General features: G+C 40.5%; 2 protein-coding genes across 5 annotated transcripts in view; both read right to left on the bottom strand.

The window, feature by feature from the left end:
- Eip74EF (Ecdysone-induced protein E74) overlaps positions 1–13,752 on the bottom strand; it is a 76,364-nt gene extending 62,612 nt beyond the window's left edge. Inside the window, exon 1 of the mRNA XM_089592848.1 lies at positions 13,504–13,752. The gene's annotated coding sequence lies outside the window, so the exon portion shown is untranslated. The remainder of the gene's footprint in view (positions 1–13,503) is intronic.
- A 2,816-nt stretch (positions 13,753–16,568) lies between these two features.
- Positions 16,569–17,903, bottom strand: LOC106641167 (uncharacterized). 4 transcript variants are annotated; one of them, XM_089593127.1, is made up of 6 exons: positions 17,696–17,903; positions 17,514–17,622; positions 17,297–17,429; positions 17,163–17,222; positions 16,896–17,087; positions 16,569–16,751 (listed from the first exon to the last, which is right to left on the bottom strand). In XM_089593127.1, exons 3-6 carry the CDS (start codon positions 17,420–17,422, stop codon positions 16,731–16,733), a joined length of 399 nt encoding a protein of 132 aa, XP_089449253.1. In that variant the 5' UTR covers positions 17,423–17,429; positions 17,514–17,622; positions 17,696–17,903; the 3' UTR covers positions 16,569–16,730. The 4 variants fall into 4 exon arrangements, with proteins under 4 accessions (XP_089449253.1, XP_089449251.1, XP_014210945.1 ...); XM_089593125.1 differs by lacking the exon at positions 17,514–17,622 and having other exon boundaries at positions 17,297–17,449; XM_014355459.2 differs by lacking the exon at positions 17,514–17,622.
- Between the last annotated feature and the right edge of the window lie 3,619 nt (positions 17,904–21,522).

Genomic DNA, 21,522 nt, shown 5'->3' with positions numbered 1-21,522 from the left:
TTAAACATGAAAAGAAATTTTTTTTAATATCATTATAATATAATCTTTTGAATAAACAAATATTTTAAAGAACTTCAAACGTTATTAAATAATAAAGAATTTTATTGTAAGACCCTGTCTCATACATAGGTACAATGTGAAAACATAACCTCAAACATGTGTTGTCCCTATTAAGAGACACTCAAGACGCATTTAAATAACATGGGTGTCTCATAGTAACGGACGTGTGTCTCATACACAGGGCCCTACAGATTCAATGTGTCTCATTAATAGGTGCATTTCCATCCTGTTTATATTTGTTTATAAAATTATTTTTTAACGTTTTATTTGAATTTAAAAATTATAATATTATTCGTAATGATCTAATGCTTTCATTGATACCAAAACTTGATATATTTCCGCTCATAGAGAGTGTACATTAATTTAATAGCAAAAAAAGTGGTAAAAAACTGTCTCATAGATGGGCCCTTTACCTTATATAATATCAATTCCGAGGTCTTGTAAAGTCCTTTCATTATAGAGGGGAGGTATGGGGTTGTCACACGATAATCCAGAGTATGTTTTATACATTTACTCGCCGGATTCTCCGAATGAAGAATAAGAAACGTAATGACCGAGCGTCGATTATGACGATGGAGGAATAATAGAAAAACGAAAAATCAAGACCACGAATGTCTCGCGGCTCCTGCGCAAAGTGGTAAAAATAACGCATGCAAGGTCTCTCCGCTTCATTTATCAACGCGGCTTGAATAAGCAATGCGTTAAGCGGATGAATGCGAGAAAACCTTAAAATACAAGCGACTTCTAATCCACTGCTGATCTTTTTTTTTTTTTTTCCCCGTCTGAAACCCTTTCGATCTTATATATGTATATATGTGTGTGTGTGCAATTTGAGATATTTTATACCCACTATATACAAACGGCAAATATATGCTTGAAATGGTGTATCTCGAAAAAGTTGTATGGACATGAAAATCCTAAAAAGGTCGTATCAATAACGCGTACCTTCCTTTAAAAAGCATCAATTTAATCAGAATTCAATTATTTATCTCCCGTCTCTAGGTCCCCCCTGCCCCCCCCGGCAACCTCCACGCGCTCTTAGTCTCGTTCACCTCGCCGTATACCCAGCGCGCATTTCTAAAATACTGACAATAATAAGCTTGACTCACTTGGGACCTTCGAAACACACTAGGGCCTTGAATTCATGCCTCGGGCAAGGAAAAAAATCTCCATCACCTTGTACCTCTCTCTCTCTCTCTCTCGCGCGCGCTCGTTCTTGTTGCGCTTACAAGCTTTTCCCTTGCCTGCCGCGAATTTTTTCCTTTTTCTTCTTCTTCTATTTTTTTTTTTTTTTTTCTTTCATTAAACACTAATGAAATTTTTATCTTATTTTGTCACGAGTCCTTTGTTTTTTTTTTTTTTTTCTTCTCCCTTCCGATGTTTGTTGAAATGAAATGACACGCGGATCGGCTATACACCACGTAGCGATATGGGAAAAAAAAAAAATAATAAGTAAATAAGATAGCGGGAGAGAGGAAGCGGAGCAAAAGGGACGGAGATGTAATGATCGCGAGAGTGCACGGCTACGATAACCGAAGAAGAGTCACATCAAATAATGTACATATATATACATGATACAGTCAATCGGATGCACGCGCGCATCGCGAGGTGAGTAAGTGCACATATATATATATATACGAGCGAGCGCGGCCTTCCATGGCCTTCCGCGATCTTCCGCGGCGGCAGCAGCAGCAGCAGCAGCAGCATATAATATACCCTTCCGCTATTCTCTCTGGCTGTGGCTCTCGCGAGTGACGTACGGCTTGTATGCCAAGATCATAATATGAGTAGGTACATATATATATATATATATATATATATATATATATGCTATATACATGCCGTGCATATAAATATGCTGCTGCACAGCGCAGCCTTACGTCACAATGTAAACAGCTCGCGCTATATATATATATATACATATATATATATATATATATATATATATATATATATATATATATATATATATAGCACTGTATATATACCATGTATTATTATATATAGAGTTGCAGACAGCATATCGACGCTGGCGGCAGCTTTGCGTGCATTTCAAGGCGCACATGCGCCCTCGGACGGCTAAGCCGATCCGATCCGGGCATTCGATACATATACCGATCTATAAGCGTATAAGTACAACTACGATGTATCTATGCGAGTATGAACGAAAAGTTTGTTTTTCAATATTATTACAAGTACATTTTTTTATCTTACAAGTGTCAGTTTAAATTAATGTGACCGCGATCGAGTTCACTTTACCCCATATGAGACGCGCTCTCCCTCCCATTGTCGCGGTATGGTTTTTTTTTTCTATAAAGATTTGTGTACTTGCTGTATGAATTTTATTTTTTCAACGTTCACTTTGACAGATTCGACAATACAACAGTGCCGATTTCGATTATACTCCGATACATACTTTTGAAAATCGGCCGCTTTTTTCACGGGAACAACACAAACTGATATTGCTCCTCGGGATTTTTTAATTTACGGTGCAATAAAATTACGTGGGTACACGTACACTTACGCGTAAATGTGTATATAATATATACAACGTGAGCTAACCGAGATAGCCTTGTTTAGATGCACCACAACGATTTTAGACGCTTGTGTGTCTCTCGTGTGGGCGCGATAGTGCAGTGTAGATACGAGAAAACGCAAACGCGAAACGAAATCAAACAACGTCATTACAATGTGTCCGGCATCGTATAATGTTTACACGGCACAATATGATATGAGGCAACCCTCATCTTCCTGTTATTGAAAAACGACGTTTCGGTGTATCTTATGTGCGCCATCGCCGTCTCCTGCACATCAATATCATATAATATGATGCAAGAGGACGAATTCTCGGCTTTTTTTTTTTTTTTTTTTTATTTAACGACGCCTCGAAACGACCGTTTAACCATTGCATCACGAGGCTACGGGAATAAATAATTCATACGCTACTATTCGGCGGTTCGATTCCTTCCTCCCTTTACGCGACTCGTAATTTTTTCTCGGTCTCGTAATAATTGACTTTGCTCATTGAAATACCATATTACACGCACATGTAGTTATTAATAAACAGGGCACCTCTCTTTGTCGATCCACATTGGTACACGAGGATCAAAAATATTATTCACCGGTACATTAATTAAAGAATTGCGCAGTCGCGAAATCGACCTTGTCGTCTCTCTGTTATTACAATATTATACGGACTGCGTCGAGTGGAGGGAGGGGAGCGGTGCATTGCAAATACGTCGTGGCAGTGTTTTCATTATATTTTACAAACAGCAGTCGACCGAAATCTGCTTTCATCGTTGTATCCTGGCAATACCTGTACATATTTATAATTTATTTTTTTTTTTTGTTTCACTCGTTTTTGGTGCGGTTTATGGTACGGCAGGGCCTCAATCCCAGACGCGTCCGCGAGACACGCGCGGACGAAGCTTGGAATACCTTGTCGATTTGGAACCATTGAACTCTGGCGGATGGGAGGACAACGGTTTTTCACGCGTATTTTCACATTGCGCAGATTACGGAGGGTATCGAAAAAAAAAAAAAAAAAAAAAAAAAAAAAACTTTATCCATATGTAGCTCTCGCGAGAGAGCACAAAGAGCGGGTGTAGGTGTATTATTATACGACGAGGTGACGGTATATAAAATTGAGCGCGTGCGGCACTTGAAGAGGTGCTTCAGAGGCCACTCGCTAATTTTACTGTACACGCGACCAAACTCAAGGATTTATCTTGGCACGAAAAAAGCATAAAGTATTTGTACGCCCAAAATACACACAAATCTACGTGTAATTTTGCACGTAAGCGGGATTTTTGCCGTTGTTGTTGTTGTTAGTATCATTATACACACGTGTGCGCGAAATCAACGAGATTAACGAGCGCACTAGAAAAGATAGAGAGAGAGAGAAAGGGGATTATTTGCTCGGCGGCTTTGAGACAAGGTTGCAGATGATAGCCGATGGACAGATGAAGTAACGATAAGAACCGGATTTCGCTTATTGTCTGTGTTTATACGCGACGCATGTCGGCATGTACACGCGTTTCAGGCCTTTCCCTTCCCTGTTCCCAAAATCCTATTTTATGTTTTACCATTTTTACACGCAACATACCTTCTTTTTTTTTTTTATCAATCATAAAACCACACTAATTCATCGTCGTTTCAGACCTACGATATATATACATACACATGGGACACATGCATTAGAAATTATACATGTTATATTATGCACATAGGCTGAAAAAGTGTGTATTACATACACACTCATGTTATGATGTTTCGAAGCAAAAATAATATTTTGTTCTTTTTTTCTTCTTTCTTTCTTTATCGCAATGATTATTTTTACACGAGCGTTAGTCAGCAATGCAAACTGATCAAAGATTGTAAAATGCACCGAGCGAGAGAGGGAGAGGGCAAAGAAGGAGGAGGAGGAGGAGCGTTATAGGTATAGGCAAGGATGGTTTTAAGACCCGAAGGCCTAGCTTTAGCCAAAAATACTCGAATAATATATAGGTGTGCGCACGAGAGCCACGTGCGATATTTCTACCGAGTAAGTATATACACTTGCTGCAGTGAGCGTCTTTGATGCAGCTAACACTAATGTGGTACATCATACACGTATATAGTAGGTATGCACACATCCGCGTTGCTTGTCCTCTGTGATAATCGCCTTTTTTCGGCGGATTTTCGCTGTCCCCCTTCTTGTTTGTACGGAGAAAAAATATTTTTCGAAAAATCCTCAATATTGTAAAGAAAAAAAAAATGAACGTTCGATTGAATGGACGAGCAATGAGCTATCCGTTCGCATTGTCGAGTTTACGCGCAGCTATACATACCCAAGGACAAGGTCGCGCGAGGCCGCGATTGCAAAACAGAAGTCGAGAGATCTCCGTCGATCGGATTTATCGGGAAAAAAGGAAGGAAAAAAAAAAAAAGAGCCAATCGAGCAAGTATATCGAAGGACCTTTGAAATTTATAAGATCGGACCCCCATTTTTGCGCTTATCCCTTTTTTTTTTTTTAAATTTTATTCATTGACGCGCGCATGGAAAATCATATCTTCTTCCTTTTCCAGTTTCATTGAAAATGTTGGGCATGGGTTAACAGCGTACTTACTGTTTACTATACAGTCTAACGATCCTCCCTTGAAAAAAAAAAAAAAGGGTGGGTTATACCCGCACTTGATTGATATTCAAACGAGATGAAGTACCGGCACGTGCGTACGTAGGAAAACGAAAACGTTTCACGCGCGTAAAATATGCCTACATCAGGTCTGGCCTCTGCTACGCCGCCGCGTATATCCTTGAGTGAAAATTAATAATAATTTATGCGAAAGGGTGAATGAAGAGTAATAAAATCGAGTAGTTGGGAAAAAAGGGCGATAGTTGGCGAGACGAGGGGTAAAGGTCAGGACGTTTTAGGCTGATGAGCATTGCGAATCGCGTCGAAATGTAACAGCAAATTGTCCAAATTGTGTCTCATTTAATGGATGTATGCCAAGTCGGTGTGATGAAAAAAAAAAAAAAAAAAAAAAACACCTCTGGCGCAGCTACATCGGCAACCTTACAGCCTATGTACACCCGAGCTTATCCGCTTAAAAAAGCGTATCACACGGCAACTTACCTCCGGAAAACGAAGCGAATCAAAGGGATCAATGCGATGGTCACACAGGGCGAGCCGCAGGGGAGGAAGGGGGACAGGGTGTTCTCCCTGTACAGCCGATCCGCTGGAGGGCCGACCACTTACACGCCGAGGAACCCGAGCACTGCACCGATTTCGCTCAATCCCGAGCCCAATAAACCGATCCGTTGTATAATAACGTGTTATTAAACTTTTGTATTATAAAGCCCGGCAAATCAAACAATCATTGCCGAAACACACCGCGGCTCTTTGTCGTTGTTGTTTTTTTTTTTTTTTTTTTCTTCTTCTTTCACACAACAAAACTCCCACACACAGACACACACCTGCTTCACTGCACCTCTACTACCCAGGGGAGGGGGGCGGAGGCACCACCGATGATTACGATGGCCCACGAGCACACGTGCGCGCGCGTTGTTGCAACAACACACGGTTTATATATGTATATACACAACAACGGGCTGCGCGTTGCGTCACTTTGGCCTCCTCCTCTTCTTCTTCTTCATCCGCGTCCTCCTTGCCGATTTTCTCCGTTGGTCCGATCGCTCGACGTCGGGCGCGAAGCAAACGCCGATTGCGCACTCATGCACACCTGCAGAGCGTGTGCGGGCTGAAACTACATGTCGTAGATGTAAAGGGAGGAGCGCGGGTATATATGACAGCGGACACACCGCGAGCGATTAGCGCGGGAGAGCAGAGTGTCGTGTATATAAATATAGTGCCTGTATACATGTATAGGAGCGACAGCGCGGCCGAACAGCACCAACCGACCGACAACGGAGCACCGATGCCACTTGTGCTCTCTATCCTAGCTAGGTTCTCCTCCGCAAAGCCGCGTCGTCTATACATCATGTGCAAGAGAGAGAGAGAGGCGCTCCTCCTCCTCCGCAGCTGTGTGACGCGGCGAAGGCAATATACATATAGCAAGCTTGCCGTGAAGGGGGAGTCGCCGCGGCGTAAGGCCATAGCCACGGCCACCGAAGCGCTATACGATATTATGTATATATACCACGTACCCCCCTACCCTCCCCGACCTACCGATCTGCCAGCCGATTTTCTAGCGTCGAACCATGTTATTGTGTGTTTTGTACTAGGTACACCGCGGAGATACGAAGCTGAGAGCGATAAAACCTTCTTTTTTTTTCTTCATTTCTCCCCCCCCCCCCCGTTGCGTTGTCCGATGGTTGCATTGCTCGTGACAGCCGAAACGGAAGCGCGTGCAGTATAATATACGCACGCGACCTTCGGCTCGGGCAAGTTCACGATGCGCTCGCCATCTCCACCCTATGATGCAGTATTAATGCGGAAGGATTGACAACCAAGGGAATCCCGATCGGCTTCTTCACATTCATCGGTATCTCTGAAACATTGTTTTTGAATGTTATTTTAAGAAATGAAGGGATTCGCGATCGTAAATAAAATCACCACCACTTGCTGGTATTACAACTTGGAATCTCATTACGAGTCGCTCGGTTTTTTTTTTTTTGGTAAACTATTGCTATACGGTCGGGAGTTTGAAAAACACGCATCATCGCGGGGAATGCCGATCCGAAATAGCGCGTACATTAATTAATGACTCGGGAGGTTTTGGGGAAGCAGTATACACACACGTGACGCACTCGCGGAATTCGACTTTTGTCCACGTAGCATTGTATTTTTAATATAAGCATCAAAATTAACAGATATATGATGTATACGTAACGATGAGCTTCAATCTCCGCGCTTATTTGAATTCGAGTGGCGCTCTCCATATGGTGCTTCCAAACTAAACTCCCGTGCTTTGCGAGGCACGAGTTCCCAATGTCGAAAAAACTCGAATCTCATATCTACATGTATGAAAAAAAGAGTTTGCGATCGTCACTTGGAACAGGACGATTGGTGTGTAAGAGCGTGAGCCCCCCCCCCCCCCCGAATTACGTTCGAGCGCTTAGTATATATATGTATATACACGCCGGTAACAACAGTACGGCGGCGCGGGGCTCAAGTTGGCGTGAACAAGGTGAGCGAAAGTTCATGGCTGCTATGGTCGTTCACATTGAGCGAGCGCACCCGTTGGGGTGGGGGTCGGTGATGTTAAATAAGAGCTGCACTTAAATTTGCGCCCTTTTTTTTTTTTTTTTTTTTTTTATCTATCTTTTCACACCTCGTATAGTAATCTTATTTTCTGTTCCTCTCGGGTGACGGTTGTTTTTTCTTTGTCTCTGCCGATTACGTGCAGATTCCCAAGATTCGGGCTTTACTCCATAAACACTTGCTCGTGAAAATAACGCATTACTTGCAATTAGTGGGTAAGTTATATATTGCAATGTCAAGGTGCCACCTCGCAACCTCGTTTATATTATATGGTCGAGTGCAGCAGCAATGAACAACCAACAATCAACGAGACGATCTATTGGTCAAGTATATAGTGATCATCGGGATGATGATGATTATCACTACGGTAGCGACAATAATCATTTGAAACAGCGAATTCAGTACTAATATGGGTATTTTTTTTAACACCACGAATGTTTTGCCTGTGAAATCAAGATGCGTGGTCGCAACGGCTCTTAGAATACTCCACAGTAAAACACAGCTAATATTATAAGTACACCTGTATACAAGGTAAAGTAAATTAATTTTTAGCAACTATGACGCAATTAAATACGTGATTTTTTGAGTAAGTACGGCTTGTTCAAGGGTAGGATCGGCGTTGATGTAACATATTGCGTCGGTGCTGGCTGATGTGCTTCTCGGGAGTCCCGGAGAGCGCCGATAATGCGGAAAGAAGGCGCGACACGCTCGGGCTTTGGAGGCTTCGAATAACAAGGCTATACTACACAACAGAGAGCAGATCATTATCCGTATATACATACATATATTGATTCTATATACGCGCGACAGTTTACATACATATATGCGTATAATGGCTGCGTAAATTTACCCATGTATCGGTATTGGATGTTGGAGATACGTGCGGGTACAGGTATACATAAGCTTGTTTTTTTTTATTTAAAACACTGCCCAGTGGAGAAAAGGAAGGGAGTCACACCGCGGATCGCCACAACAGCGAGTAGAGTCGACGGCGAAACAATTATATACGATGAGCACATAATAATAATATAATATTATCGCGTGGCAGCAAACGTGTTTTTGTCGGTAAGTCAGATGATGCCGATGAGCGCGTTTTCATCGTCGTTTAGGAATAAGTAAATCGCGGCATATGCTATTTCTTCCAGCCGAGTGTGATCGGTAATATATTTTACCACGCATCACCACTGCCGGTGTGTCTATATGCTCGTAATGACCCTGAAGGAGCTCTCCTTCACCCAGTGATATAGAGACAACTGTTGTATGGGTATGTGTACTTACGGCCACGGGCCTGATGTACATATAATATATATATACACACGAGCCAGACAGACCAGCCGGACTGCCCGAGTCAAGGTCGCGCGCGCTCTATGCCATCGACGACGTAAACCCTGACACATATAACCGGGACACCTTCACTCTCCGCTCTCGTCGGCTCGTGCTGCTATATACTCATGACTGCAGAGAGCAGAGACTCTTTCCCATATCATATTATATACATGTACATACGTGTACACGCTCAAGCACTTTTATGTATTATTTTATTCCTACATCGTGCGCCCTTCTCTTAATTTTTATGGTTTTCAGTTGCTCGATTAATTATTTTTTTTTTTTTTTTTTTTTTTTTTCCAACAAGAGAGCACCGAACGAGTTAAAATCGGCCAGATCGTGGTTTTCCGATTCAGCCCTTCTCGGCAATCGGCCCGATTCCCCTCCCCCCTTTTTTTTTATAGTGCGTGCATAAGGAATGAAGTTTCATATAATGTATAGGTATATGTACACATCAGAGTGATGGCGCGTGTGAAAATTTGTACAAGTGCACGAGCCAGGGAGTTGGGGAGGGGGGGGGGAGAAACGAAGGTGAGAAGAAAATAAGGGAAATTCAATAAGCCCCGAAGATTGATGAATATAAGCCTCCACCTGTACACAATATACGTGTATAGATAAGGAAGAGCGATCCGATGATCTAGAGAAGCGGTGATATAGATCGGGCCCTTGGAGGCCTTGTATGTATATACATATATATAACGTATCCCTATAGGGAAAACTGCTGCATCACCCATCAGGTTGCACGATTCTCGCGCGCATCGAGTCGAGAGAGCGAGCATATCATAGACGACGAGGGGGCTGCAGCTGTGGCAAAGTCGTGGCGCGGGAGAATAGAAAGGCGAGAGAGGAGCCGGGAAGGAAAAGGCCGATGCCCGCTGTGGCTCTGACCCGCGCTCTTATCCTAATACAACGTATACATACGTATATATATATATGTAGCTGCAAGCGCGAACCGGGAGAAAGTTGCAGCGCCTGCTTATAACTTTCTCGCGGTTTACCTATGCAAGCTGCTCTCGCTTGTCTGTATATTTATACCTATACACATGCCAATCCCGTGGGATATGCCATATTAATATACTTACATGCATGTAAGTATATGTAGGTAGAAATGCACGACCTCCCTGATATGGACCCTCTCATTTTGCGTCCCTCCACCAGCAGTTTTACAGCATATTTATAAAATATAGTAAATTTGAGCTCTCTGGTCGCTCATCCCATGTACTATATTCCACCCTTTCGGTGCTTTCAACCATTGCACCCAATTTTTTTTTTTTTTTTTTTTTACCCAAGTATAAGTAGGTATACTGTCTAATAGCTATATATCAGCGTAAGCTCATTCTCATCACAATCGCACAAGTACATGGTTGTGTGAATTTTTTGTTTTTTTTTGTTTTGTTTTTTTAAATACAATAAAGCAAATCGCACTAAATTCACGTTGTATATGTATGGCCTCTGATATTCTTTAATTGTTTAGGATTTCGGTGACGCGTGCCCGTGTATTATATTGCTGCTGTAGCAATATATTGTGGTTGTCGGTATGTTTTTTTTTTTTTTTTTTTTTTTTTTTTTTTTGAGAGTCAAAATCAGTGTACACAAGTACATTTTAAAATAGTGTTAAAATAGGTATGGATGATCGCCCAAAGGGGTGGGAGGAGGGAAAAAAAAGGCCATCCCAATTTCTCTCGTTGAAAAGGCTCAATCTCGTTAACATGGACATGTAAAATTGGTAACTTTTGTACTCGCTTTTGTACCGCTATCCTATATGAAACAGATATAAAAAAAAAATAATGTTCAATACACAAAGCTAGCTTGGAACTATGCTTTGTTTCCCCCCCCCTCTCGTTATCTAAATCATTATCTGTAACATCTCTAATCACGCCCGTTAATCGCGAGCACTTTTGACGGACACGCGTAGCGCTTCTCGTACGAGAAATTATCGAGATGGCTTTCTTTTGGCCCACGAGTGTCAATATACGTGAAAAAAAAAAAAAAAAAAAAAAAAAAAATCAGACGATCTGGTCCAGACGGGGGAAGGGGGTGTGACGTATGAGCAAAACAAACAAACCCCCCACGTGGGGGGTTAGATGACGAGATACATATATATGTTTCAGCTGCAAGCTGCAGCAGCATATACAGGAGGGATCCTCAGCAGGGCATGACGTAGAAAAGCACGTGTGTGTGTGTAATAATATACAGTGTGCACAGTAGCAAGAGTGACGTCATTCATTCGATGACGTGTGGTCAAGCGCGGTCAATGCACCGCGTCGTCGTCGGCAACTCTCGGCGGAGCTTCAGCGCGAGCTATATAGGAGAGATCGCGGTGGTGCTGTGTATATAAGGTACCTCTCCGCTGCAGTTACCTTCCTCCTCTGCCTATGTATGTATATGAGATACCTTTATATATATTATATACCCTACCTACGTACGCGTGTGCCCTTTACATGTAACTACCTCGAGGAGGTGTACCCATGTGTGTATAATACATGCACGGGTATAGCTCTTCGCCAGAGAGCTGATGGGCAGAAAAACATTAAGAGAGAAAGAGAGAGAGAAAGCGAAAAGGAGAGAGCGCAAACTGCGATATATATTCTCTTGGTGCATCATACGCGTATGTATGTACCTACATACGTATAGTTGTGTGTGTGTAGGTACCTACTCTCCCTTGCGCTCTTTTACTCACTCTCGCTCATGTGCATGTATGTACGACACGGCGGCTGATGATGATGCCCGATGCTGCTACCGTCCGAGCTTCAATGGTATTTTTTTTTTTTTTTTTTTTTTTCCATCCCTAATAGTTATTGCCTATTTTGTCGGATGCGTTGGTAATTTGTGTATAAGCTATGATAGGGGTGTGACCCTAACGCCATCGCCTTACAATGGCAAGGGGTGCGTTTAATATAAGTATACAAGGGTGGGAAGGTATGAGCTTTCAAAAGAAATACCGTACCATTTTTTGATATATCTCCCACGACAATAATACCAATGAAAAATCATCGAATATGAGGACATCTTTCGAGCTATAGGCATATATATACACGATAATTAGGTAATGCACTTATATTTTTACGTATTATGCTATGTCATGTATATATTTATTATGATCTGTACAGAATGCGCAAGTTAATGCATAAGGCCCCAAGTTTGCATGTTATAATACACCTATACCACCTATATAACTCACGAGCAGGGAGTGCAGAACTTCTTCCCTTGGCCCGTCGATCCGACCCAATCCACCTAATCAGTGCTCGTCCTTTATCATTCCCCTCGGATTTCGCGACTTGAGCCACCACCTGCACGAATATGTACCCTCCGTTTTAGGTAATTATCCCTCTTTCTATTCAAATTCATTCGGACGGTTATTGTTGCATGTAATTTACGCTGGATACGGACCACTGTCGCTCCTATCATATACCAATAAATAGATGATACACAACTTCGTACTTCGCACGCTTCTGACTATTTGGCAGCCAAAACGAGTATTATGTTTACGTAAAAAGAGTAGGTACCTTGTAAATGCTGCAGAAAAAAACGCCCTTTTATTGATTTGCGGGTGTAAAATCGTGCGATTCAAATTGTCAAAACCTAAAGTCATTTTTAAGATGAATCAAATGAGGTGAAAGAAAAAAATAAGCGCATTACAATTATATATCCTCGTTCCTTACTGTCTAAAATAATAGTGGGTTTTGGTCACTGAAGTTCAAGTGTCATCTGATTGCTCTCAAAGCTATGTATATATATACATATAGATTTACGCACCCTGGGGCACGATCCGCGAAAGTCGCGAAGGTTTTTCGGGTACGTGAAAAGTATAACATATTAACGCTAGATGTACGCACAATATATCACTATTTACGTTTGTGTGCAATGTACTATTGACTTAGCTGGGTAAACTTCGTTTATTTGTTGCACGGATAAACGAATATCAAACGTGTGTAAAGAACTGCATCAAAAAGCTTTGAAAATACACGAAAAGCCAAACAAAAATACGAGCAATTCTAAAAATGTAGTTTTTTTTTTTAAGAATCGAGTGTTTGACAAACAAAGAATCTAACCACTGCAAAATAAATGAAAAACACATGACCTTCGTAAAAAAAAATTCAGGACCGAGCACTTGAATCCGTAAACTGTATTTACGGTGATTGTAAAAATTTTTGGGTAAAAAGCCGCTTATTTTTTTCCTCTCCTATTTAGTTAAAACACCCATATCGGCCCTCGCTTTGAAAAATACGAGGAAAAAATAACCCTCGACAACACTTGCTCCGTAGCGAGCACACACCAAGTGACGATACAAACATGCCATCCTCACGAGTATAAATTTAATACTAACGAAAGCTCACAGCATGAAGCAATAAGATTTAGCTGTATGTCTGATGAGGGCCAGAGGGGCATAGGTGAATGTAATGTAAACACTGACCGTTTCGATGCGGCGCACGTGCATCATGTTAGGGAAGCATGTTGAACGCCGAGCGAAGTATATATATATTTCAACTGCAGACCATCGATCATCAACAACAGCGGGTTCGGCGATTCGACGGGATCATCAAGTGTAACAACGTCAACACGGCATCATCATCAACAACAACAGTAACGCCGCCGACAGCAACAGTTGCAATGGAAATGGCACAGGCGCGCATCTCACTTGGCACTCACTACATGTGTGTAAACTTGTGGTTATACGTTTCGCGTTTACTTACTCGATTGACAAACTTCGCAATAACTCTCTGTACAATTGAGTACTTGTATCGAGCGTCGATGAGAAATCAAAAACCGATTGTGGGTGATTTTGTTCAAGTAATAATTACATTCTCATGAACTGATAACAAGTATCGACGCGCTATCATACTGGTGCATATATATATATAAGCAACTGAAACCAATGAAATATTTATATATAGGCTCGGTATAAATATTGCATGGTGTATCTCAATGAGAGTTGTGTATTTTATTTGTATATATATGATTTGCACGCTCCGCACTTGGCTGACGGTCGGCGACTGACTGTGTGCCTCCGCGCGCGCCGGGTCTCCTCTTCCCTCCGCCCTACCCTTTCCTCGCCCCGCTCTCTCTCACCGCGCTCCTCCTCGCTGCTCCACACCACCCGGCTCTCAATGTTTTCTTTTCCCTTATGTTCACTTATTACCTCACCGTCTTTCCTCATCTTCTATTCTGTACGTTTAAGTATATTATGTTGCCCATACGTCTTCGCGGGTATCTTACTTTTTTTTTTTTTTTTTTTTTTTCTTTTTACATCCCCTCGCAGCTTATAGGTTCCTTCCTTCCTGTAAGTGTATATATAGTGCTTGTGACACGTTTTTGGATTTTTCTTCCTCCCCCTCCCTCGCGCCTCTCTGTGTATCGTCCATCGACCCCGGCCTTGCGAACGATTTTCACACGCGCTTCAACAAATAATAACCGATCATTTCATTTGTTGTCTGTTAATTATTACTCTCTCTTTTCATTTTTCATACTTTTTTACACGAATTGAAAAACCACAAAACTTTTGGTATAACTTACAGACCTGGTAGTACGATGAGTTTATTATTTTGCATTTTTAACTCATAGACAGGTAAGTCAAAGTAATTGTATCCGTGCTAAAGTCACTTTAGTTATTCAATTTTTTTTTTTTTTCAAACCTAATAAATTTTCGCACATTAAAATGTTCATTGGTATTATGAAAACACACCCCACACAGTCATGTTATATCGTTGAAAACATAAAATAGCACAACCGCACGATCATACTTAATATTGTCGAGGAGAGATGTAATTTTTTTCACCTGCGATCGATGGGGCGGAAAAAGTTGTACTCCGCGTCCTCTAAAGTGTTCGACATCGACATAGCGCTATGATATTAATTGCTGCTTGATATTTTCATCGTTTATTCAAAGTTAGGTCCAAGGGACTGTCCCACCTGGGTCTGCCCTGTGAGTACGTAATCTCGAGACGGTGAAAGAAACCGGCAAAACCAAAGACTTTTGAATTTTGAAAATCACGGAGGAGCAACGAAACGCTTTTCGCACGAGCCAAGTGATATATATATATATATATACACGTGTATATAGAGGAGAGGAGGAAGGATTGGAAAGCGGAGCTGTTGCACCTTTTTGCGGTGTGTATATACCTATACCTGCGATACTCCACTGCAGCAATGAAGCCGAGAGCCCATGCAGGAGGGCACGCGACGCATGGCTGCAGGAGGAAGGAGCTTCACTTTTGCCTGGCCATTCACCCTGGGGCTCGCGTTTGCTCGCTCTCGCGGTTCGACGCCACCACCGCTGCGTTCGGTTGGAGGGGGGAAATTGTTTCGTCCTTTTGTTTTTGAGCGGTGCCCGTGAATTGGCGGAAAAACAATTCGCGGGTGTCCCCGGCATTGGGCGTATAGGGAAAACGTTGTTTCGTCCTTTGAGCCGCGGCTCCGGTTCGATCCAGAACCCACGTAAATTGGCGAGAAAATTCGTCAATTTATAATACTAACTAGGGAAAACACAGTAAACAGATCCAAAATGAAGCTGACTGTGACTGTGTAGGGGGGTATTACAAAAATTTTAGCAATCTAGAATGGCAGTATTAAATATATGATTCACAAAGAGAATCAGTACTAGAAAAACTCCACTTGGTGTTTATGAATTTCTTGCTAACTTTAGCAGGGATTTTATCAAAGCGCTCTATACCAATTTATTTTGAAATTAGAAATTAATAAATAAAAATAATAACAATAATAACATAAATGTCCGTAAACGTTAATAATGTTCTCAAGTAATAAAAGTATAAAGTATACATAAATACTTTGTGAGATCTCGATTACATGAATTTTTTGTGACCTAATTGTAAAAATTTTGCCTGACTCACTAAATGAGATAATATTTTTTTTTTGTATTTATATATTAAATACAAACTGATAAGCAAGAGCGCTTGTAAGCATGTTTAATTGAAAAAAAAAAAATAATAAATAAATAGATTTTTTCTTCGTCTAGAAATCAATGGTAAACCATAAACTAAGCACATTTTCAATGCGTAATCAGTATTGCGATTATATTCTTCGATTCGACTATCTCATTCCCTCGTGAAGGAACATCCAGGATGCCAGTCGTGCGCGATAACAAAATAATTTTCGTAACGTTTAGTTACAGATCCCCTCTTGGTCCACAGTCTCACTCACCTTAATCAACTGTTTTGTTCGGGATTGTTCATTTTTTATTTTTTAAGAATTTTTACATGTTCTAACAATTGCAAAATTTTGTTGTATGTAATGCAAAAAATTATTTTCTGTGATTTGTGAAGGTGATAATTTGATATGTCAAAGAAGATTATTTATCAAAAACGATTAATTTTTTTTCACAATTGAACGTATCAAGTTTTTACATGTAAGTGAGAATCTCATATGTATAGATTTTCAATATTTTTTTTTTTTTTTTTTTGTAAGAAATAATTCAACGTTATATTGTTTTTAAAACAAATGTAAAAAATGTATATTGATTCATATACTACGTGGTACCTTATTGTATGTACAGCTTTGATTAAACTTACAGTTAAATTTAATTTTATAGATATTTTTACTCGTCGCTGTGATGACATCTACTTGCTATTTAAAAAATACAATTCTGGAAGTAACAAGTCATCATCATTAGGTAGTCAAGCAACTTTACTGAGTCCCATTGGGATCCTGAAAACATAAATGGAATTAAAATTTAAACTATTGATATATTTTATGATTATTCATGTAAGTTTATGAGTTAATAGTAAAAGTGAGTTTTTCATAAAAAAAAAATCAATAAATATACTGGGATAAAAAATAGAAACGACTAACCAGTCTAATAGGGGGTGGATCTGTTGAAGAATCCAATGGACTCGATCTCTGCTGAGGATGTGCATAACTCACTTCCATATCAATGTCATCCAATTCTTCCTCTTCCTCTTCTTCATGTGTATCAGAATCTTCTTCTTCTCCCTCACCCTCCTCTTCTTCTTCCTCCTCTTCCTCTTCTTCTGAGCCCCGAAACTTAAAAGAAAGACAAGTCTTAGCTTGTTAAATATATAACAATTTTTTAAATATGGAAAGGTTATCTTGACTTACTTCACTGGCTAACTTGCCAATTGGGACGTGCTCGTACCCTTCAACTCGAATTTGTTCCCTCTGTAAAAAGAGAATTCAATTGATTAGGATTTTTGTAATGGCAAAACGATTCTTAGATCAAAAGATAAACAAACCCATGCTTGGAGCTCAAGTTCCATTGCAGCAACTTCACTTTCATCGTCAATGGGCTTATCAGCATTGAACCACAAAGGATCCGTAGCTCTTGGCTGTAGGTCCGGCCAGAGAGGTATGAATGACATTGTTACTCTGTATTTAGCAATTGAACTCTGTATGAAAATAATAAACTCTGTATGATAGTGAAACTTGACAATAAACGACTTGACACTTAACAACTGATTGGCACAGGTACCAAAGGCATTGGTAAATAGTGTCAAATGTAAACATCTACATGTATGAGACACACATGATAAAAGCTGTCACTATCTAAAAATGGCCAAAACTGAAATCGTTGTCCAGTTACGATCAAATAGAGTAAACAATATACTTTGCTGTGATATTGTTAGTAAGTATACCTAATTTTTGCTTTTCTATGGCTGAGAAATATGTACAGTAACTTTTTCCACCTTGAAGCTCTTAGCACTGCAACTTGGTTACTTCAGTACTTTATTTTAAACTTGATTTTTTTCCAAACAATTAACGACAACAACATGGTAATACACTAGATTCGTTCGAGACTTTAACTTGGAGGACCTCCGGCGGCTCCGGCCCCTTAGGGGCTACTACAAGTGTTCAGCTTCACATTGAAATGTATATCTATATTTTAGCCTCCGAAAGCACCTTAAAGCCTGACGTCACAGTTTTTGCGTGTATGCGTGTGCGTGTGTCTACGAGAGTGCGCCACCAGCCACAAGTAATCCCGCGGTTCCCTTTAAATGTTTAAGCGCGAACAGAAAAGAAGTTCTGTGCTGATGAGTCGGACGCAAATTACAGACAATTAATGAGGGGGGGGGGTGAATAAGGGAGATAATATGACTTATAGACGGGGCAAAATCAGCAATCGACCGAGAAAATTAATTCACCCGTGATTTTTTTGCACCATCTTGTTTAAAATGTGCTACTGTGTGGGGGAAGTAAAATTTGCCAGGCGAAAATGTGATCAGAAATCGTTTAAAAAAAATTTTTTTTTAACTCAAATGAATTCTAGAGTCGACGAGGAATTTCAGCTTGACACTCAGGAAAAACTCCAATTGTGGAGAAGATGTTATATATAAATAAACGCGTAACAATATGTTATAACATACGAACGTTAACTATGAACTTTCCTCTAAAATCTCAAAAAAAAAAAAAAAATATCAAAAAATTGAGTGGCAAGATTGTTTTTTGCAATAAACATTCAGGGTGTCTCGGCGCACACTCCCACGTATAAGGAGAACGTGGCAATGCCGCGTTAGTCCCTGAAAATGTCTGCAGATTAGTTCTGCTTCTGCTCTGTATCGTGCGCGCGCACACGCTTATGGCAATGGCAAACCATCAGCGATGGGATATAGTTCCGGCCAGATTTGGGAATTCTCTAGGACCCAACCTCTCTGACGTGGGAAATCACTAGATCAAAAAAAAATTAGTACCAAAGGTGACGCGCGAGATTCAAATAAGGTCCAATAACACAAGCATCCATCACCTGATGACCCGGGGCGCCTACTGGCCACTCTGTTAAATAATCAATTAATAATAACACAAGCGCCTATCACCTAATGACCTGGAGCGCTTACTGGCCACTCTGTTAAGTAAATAATTATTAATAAATAACACAAGCGCCTATCACCTAATGACCCGGGGCGCTTACTGGCCACTCTTTTAAATAAATAATTATTTATAACACAAGCGCTTATCACCTAATAACCCGAGGCGCTTACTGGCCACTCTTTAAAATAAATAATTATTGATAAATAACACAAGCGCCTATCACCTAATGACCCAGGGCGCTTACTGGCCACTCTGTTAAATAAATAATTATTAGTAAATAACACAAGCGCCTATAACCCAATGACCCGGGGCGCTTACTGGCCACTCTTTTAAATAAATAATTATTTATAACACAAGCGCTTATCACCTAATAACCCGAGGCGCTTACTGGCCACTCTTTAAAATAAATAATTATTGATAAATAACACAAGCGCCTATCACCTAATGACCCAGGGCGCTTACTGGCCACTCTGTTAAATAAATAATTATTAGTAAATAACACAAGCGCCTATCACCTAATGACCCGGGGCGCTTACTGGCCACTCTTTTAAATAAATAATTATTTATAACACAAGCGCTTATCACCTAATAACCCGAGGCGCTTACTGGCCACTCTTTAAAATAAATAATTATTGATAAATAACACAAGCGCCTATCACCTAATGACCCAGGGCGCTTACTGGCCACTCTGTTAAATAAATAATTATTAGTAAATAACACAAGCGCCTATAACCCAATGACCCGGGGCGCTTACTGGCCACTCTGTTAAATAATCAATTAATAATAACACAAGCGCCTATCACCTAATGACCCGGGGCGTTCACTAGCTACTATTGAATAATAAATTAACAAGTAATTACAAGAGCGCCAATTAAAAAGATCTTTGTCGTACTAGATAGGCAATCAAAATTGTGATATAATTAATATGTTATCGATCAACTTTTTATCATTTAATAGTGTTGCAAACAAGTGTCCTGGATCCTCAGGAAGAAGGTGCTTGACATACTTATGAATAATTATTTATTTACTAGATTTGCAATTAGGGCCCCAGGTAATACGGTGATAGGCGCTTGTGTTACTTATTAATAATTATTTATTTAACAGTTTTGCCAAGAAGCGCCCTGGGTCATCAGGTGATAGGCGCTTGTGTTATTTATTAATAATTATTTATTTAACAGAGTGGCCAGTAAGCGCTCCAGGTCATTAGGTGATAGGCGCTTGTGTTATTATTAATTGATTATTTAACAGAGTGGCCAGTAGGCGCCCCGGGTCATCAGGTGATAGGCGCTTGTGTTATTTATCAATAATTATTTATTTTAAAGAGTGGCCAGTAAGCGCCTCGGGTTATTAGGTGATAAGCGCTTGTGTTATAAATAATTATTTATTTAAAAGAGTGGCCAGTAAGCGCCCCGGGTCATTAGGTGATAGGCGCTTGTGTTATAAATAATTATTTATTTAAAAGAGTGGCCAGTAAGCGCCCCGGGTCATTAGGTGATAGGCGCTTGTGTTATTTACTAATAATTATTTATTTAACAGAGTGGCCAGTAAGCGCCCTGGGTCATTAGATGATAGGCGCTTGTGTTATTTATCAATAATTATTTATTTTAAAGAGTGGCCAGTAAGCGCCTCGGGTTATTAGGTGATAAGCGCTTGTGTTATAAATAATTATTTATTTAAAAGAGTGGCCAGTAAGCGCCCCGGGTCATTAGGTGATAGGCGCTTGTGTTATTTATTAATAATTATTTATTTAACAGAGTGGCCAGTAAGCGCTCCAGGTCATTAGGTGATAGGCGCTTGTGTTATTATTAATTGATTATTTAACAGAGTGGCCAGTAGGCGCCCCGGGTCATCAGGTGATAGGCGCTTGTGTTATTAATAATTATTTATTTAACAGAGTGGCCAGTAAGCGCCCCAGGTCATTAGGTGATAGGCGCTTGTGTTATAAATAATTATTTATTTAAAAGAGTGGCCAGTAAGCGCCCCGGGTCATCAGGTGATAGGCGCTTGTGTTATTTATTAATAATTGTTTATTTAAAAGAGCGGCCAGTAAGCGCTCCAGGTCATTAGGTGATAGGCGCTTGTGTTATTATTAATTGATTATTTAACAGAGTGGCCAGTAGGCGCCCCGGGTCATCAGGTGATAGGCGCTTGTGTTATTAATAATTATTTATTTAACAGAGTGGCCAGTAAGCGCCCCGGGTCATTAGGTGATAGGCGCTTGTGTTATAAATAATTATTTATTTAAAAGAGTGGCCAGTAAGCGCCCCGGGTCATCAGGTGATAGGTGCTTGTGTTATTTATTAATAATTGTTTATTTAAAAGAGCGGCCAGTAAGCGCCCCGGGTCATTAGGTGATAGGCGCTTGTGTTATTATTAATTGATTATTTAACAGAGTGGCCAGTAGGCGCCCTGGGTCAATAGGTGATAGGCGCTTGTGTTATTTATTAATAATTATTTATTTAAAAGAGTGGCCAGTAAGCGCCCCGGGTCATCAGGTGATGGATGCTTGTGTTATTGGACCTTATTTGAATCTCGCGCGTCACCTTTGGTACTAATTTTTTTTTGATCTAGTGATTTCCCACGTCAGAGAGGTTGGGTCCTAGAGAATTCCCAAATCTGGCCGGAACTATATCCCATCGCTGCAAACCATATGCGT

Source organism: Copidosoma floridanum, unplaced genomic scaffold (genome assembly GCF_036245765.1).
Source record: "Copidosoma floridanum isolate Cflo_tuat_1 unplaced genomic scaffold, Cflo_Japanese_pri ptg000019l, whole genome shotgun sequence".
Taxonomy (NCBI): Eukaryota; Metazoa; Arthropoda; class Insecta; order Hymenoptera; family Encyrtidae; genus Copidosoma; species Copidosoma floridanum.
This window is presented reverse-complemented; position numbering and strand designations above follow the sequence as displayed.